This window comes from Olea europaea, unplaced genomic scaffold (genome assembly GCF_002742605.1).
Source record: "Olea europaea var. sylvestris unplaced genomic scaffold, O_europaea_v1 scaffold2699, whole genome shotgun sequence".
Taxonomy (NCBI): Eukaryota; Viridiplantae; Streptophyta; class Magnoliopsida; order Lamiales; family Oleaceae; genus Olea; species Olea europaea.
In genome coordinates, this window is record NW_019245388.1 from 77,162 (window position 1) to 80,962 (window position 3,801).

Consider the following 3,801-nt stretch of genomic DNA (forward strand, 5'->3'; position numbering starts at 1 on the left):
AAAGAAAAAGAAAAAAAGAAACATATGATCGTGTTATCTTAGAAAGCAAAAAAATAACAAAAAATATATTCTTACTTAACTGCAGAGTCAGCGAAAAGCATAGTAAATTGATGAAAACGACAAGAGCAAGTTGAAGATCTTTCGGTTATACCATGAATGTTCACTTCTCTTTTCCATTTGACAGTCAAAATATTAGGCCCATGTCCCTCCCGCCATTTTTTTTTTTTTTATCTAAAACTCATATTAAACCACACATTTTATACGATCCACAACTTTAACAACTTTTTAACCACAAATTTCATCAATTTTTAGCAAAATCTACTAAAAATATCGTTTCAATCTAAACCAAATAAGGGATAAATGTAGTATATGATACAGTTTTCACTCATTGGCATCTTATCAAATGCAGATGATCTTTTTTAAAAATAAAAAATAAAAACTATCTAACCTACACATTACACTAGCATAGACCCACTTCATGTAATACAAAGAACCTGTGTTTCTATATATTCTATTTTCCCTTTGCTTTGAGAAGTGAATTAACAGAAATTTTCGAAGCTTCAGCTGCCAGAGTAACTCCTCATTGATCTAAAATCAATTTTTAACATAGAAAGCACAGACAAGCATCTCTGTTCTTCATTTCATCACAGAATAAATCAGTAAGCAGTTCATATTTTAACGTGGCCCTCCGACGTTGATTTGAACTTATCTAATTTCTTTCTTTGAAATTCTTGCACTTCATAAATAGCAACAAGCTAGACGTTCAATTAAATGGACAAAATAATAAAGCAAATAAGAAACAACACAGCTTTTACAAAAAACAAAAACGAATATCGATCTCACATTCAGAATAGCTGGCTTGGTGAACCGCGAAAACACTTCTCGAAATACAGATCGGCTAATATTTCAAGCAAAGAATATAAAAAAATCTATATTTTCAAATAATCCAGAAGGAGAAATAATATTCTATACAGTCACAGATCGATACCTCATAAAACTGTAGATTACAGCTGAGAAAAGTGAATCCGATTGAGGAAAACAAAGATAGCAGAATTTGCCGATCAACTAAAATTTCACTACATTTTTCATAAGAAGAAGGAAGCTTTTAGAATCTGGAATCTTGAAGAGAGCCGGCTGAGTGTGTGAGCAGAGCGAATGTGATGTATTTAATTTTTCCGCNCATCCCAAAACCAAGTCTTCAATTTTCCAAAATTCCTTTACAAATCAAACTTCCAATCCTTGATGAACTTTGATCCCCTTTTCAACCGGACTTCCAAACCAATAAGACTTTTGTTCCTTTTATCAATTAACGAACCCAATCGTACTAGGAATTTGAATCACACTCCAACAACGTGGTCGAAAAGAAGAGAGAGAAAAATAAATTTTAGAAATAATGGAGCCCAAACATGATGTTAATTAACACTATACTAATCCAATTAATTGCATGAAAGCTTAATGAACTCATAGGTAAGGGTACATTTAAACATCAAGGTCACATTTACCAATTTATTCATTCTCCAGATCACTTTAAAACCAAAAACTACTTGTATGGATGCATTTAACTATCAAGTAATATGAACCAATGATTCAATTCCATATCAATTTAAATACCAAATCTAAGAAGGAGCAAAAGATTGTAATCATTAGTAGGCATGTAAAAGTTTTAACACTATCTACCCTTATTTATCTCATTCAAACAAGCATGAAGAAAAAATCTCTATATTATGCAATAATTACAGAATTCCATCCATCTATTCAAATACATAGCCAACTCAAGAACTCTGGATATCTAATTACCTCTTCCATCCTCCACTGTCACAGCCTCCATCATCTTTCTCAAGTAAGAGATCAACTATTTTTCCTCCTTTTGCAGTTGCATCAGAATCAACCATCATCTTTCTCGTTCTTGCAAACTTATGATCCGACAAATAAGTTAAGCTCTGAGTTGCATTCAAACCTCTCCAGACACAGCTAAACTGCCTTAACTCATTATAGTTCTTCATGTGCCCCAAATGAAGGCTTGCAGACTTCAGAAAGCTGTTGCATAACATCTAATGGAACCAACTTGATCTCAATTTTTAAGTTTGATAAGACAGAAAAAAAAAAATTTGAGACGGAAAGAAAAAGAAAAAGAAAAAAAGAAACATATGATCGTGTTATCTTAGAAAGCAAAAAAATAACAAAAAATATATTCTTACTTAACTGCNAAAAACCATCATACAAATCCAATTAGGGGAGCACTGCTCACATCTTGATCTGCCACAAAGAAAATCTGGTATTGCGATTCAAAAGAATAATTTCAAACTTCATACTTGCCATCCTGAAATAATCTAACATTGCTTTAATACAAGACCAAACTGGCCCTCCCAAAAACTGTCGGAACCCTGGGCTTTGATACCACTTGCTATAAAACAAGCCAATTTGCAATAACCTGATAATAGAATTTATACTACTTGTTATGAATATTAAAGTTAAGAAAATATGACAAGATGAAAAGAATCACATAAGAACACAAGATTTAAAGTGAAAATCCAATTCCGGGAAATCCACTGGCAGAGACAAAGAATTCACTATAATCAATAGCAAAAAAGTGCAAAAGGATCTAGCAAAACTCAACCTATCTTTAAGTATGCGAGTCTCTCTCTTGGTAAACTAGATTCTCTCACTTTGATGTTCTCTCTATGCTATATAATGTTTTGCTATGTTATCTTAAATCGAAGTTATAAAGAGCCTAAACTATATGGAGTATATATAGGAACTTATTTAAGGTGTTTTGGGTGAAATACAATTCAAGAAACAGACTCAGAATCAAAAACAAACTCTGCCCAAATAACAATGCCCGCTCGAGCGGCATACAAGCGACGATTGCGGCGCTTGAGCACCGGGACGCTACTTCTTAGGCTAAATTCCACCATTTCTTCCCCCAAACCTAGCGCTTGGGCACTAGTTTGCTGTCCAACATCCCAAAACCAAGTCTTCAATTTTCCAAAATTCCTTTACAAATCAAACTTCCAATCCTTGATGAACTTTGATCCCCTTTTCNAGGAAGCTTTTAGAATCTGGAATCTTGAAGAGAGCCGGCTGAGTGTGTGAGCAGAGCGAATGTGATGTATTTAATTTTTCCGCGTAAATAAAAGGGAGTTTTGTAATATTAGACCAAAAAATATAAACATGCGAATAATAGCTTTTGAATAATAATTTTTGTAAAAATACCCCCTTAATGAGAAAATTGCAATCAAAGTCACTATAATGTATAAAAATATTTAATTAGGTCCTCAAAGAAATATAGATCAAAAATCTTTAATAAATTTGAACCCAAATATTATATAAAATTTTATTGATCTAAAAAACGCAATAGAAAATGAATTAAAATATTTAGAATAAAATCTGAAAGGTTTCTTTACAGAATATTTAGATCCAAAATTAAAAAATAAAAATGTTTCTATAGATAATCAATCAAAACAGAAAATGATATATAAAAATTAATTCTCAATCTAAGAAGAAGAATTAAAGAACTAAACATAATTATTGAAGAAAAAGTTTTAATAAAAAATAGTAAATTTTATAAATTCTATTGTGATATTTTAAATACATATGAAGATTTTAATTGGCTAAAAAATCTTAACCCCTCCGTTGCACACTTTGACGAATGGTATCAGAGTCATGTTACGAACCAAAAATTATGATGAATATAGTAGATGAAGAAAAAATAATTGAAGAATTTTTTAAAAAGGTTGAAAAACATAAAAAACCTAGTTATTCCTACTTACCTAAAAACACCACAAATGAAAGTTTTGAGGA

At 31.5% G+C, this 3,801-nt stretch overlaps 1 protein-coding gene across 1 annotated transcript in view; it reads right to left on the reverse strand.

The window, feature by feature from the left end:
• LOC111383477 (probable protein phosphatase 2C 76) overlaps positions 1–2,114 on the reverse strand; it is a 16,011-nt gene extending 13,897 nt beyond the window's left edge. The window contains exon 1 of the mRNA XM_023007588.1: positions 1,798–2,114. Coding sequence (XP_022863356.1) covers positions 1,798–2,051 — 254 coding nt within the window. The 5' untranslated portion in view covers positions 2,052–2,114. The remainder of the gene's footprint in view (positions 1–1,797) is intronic.
• Between the last annotated feature and the right edge of the window lie 1,687 nt (positions 2,115–3,801).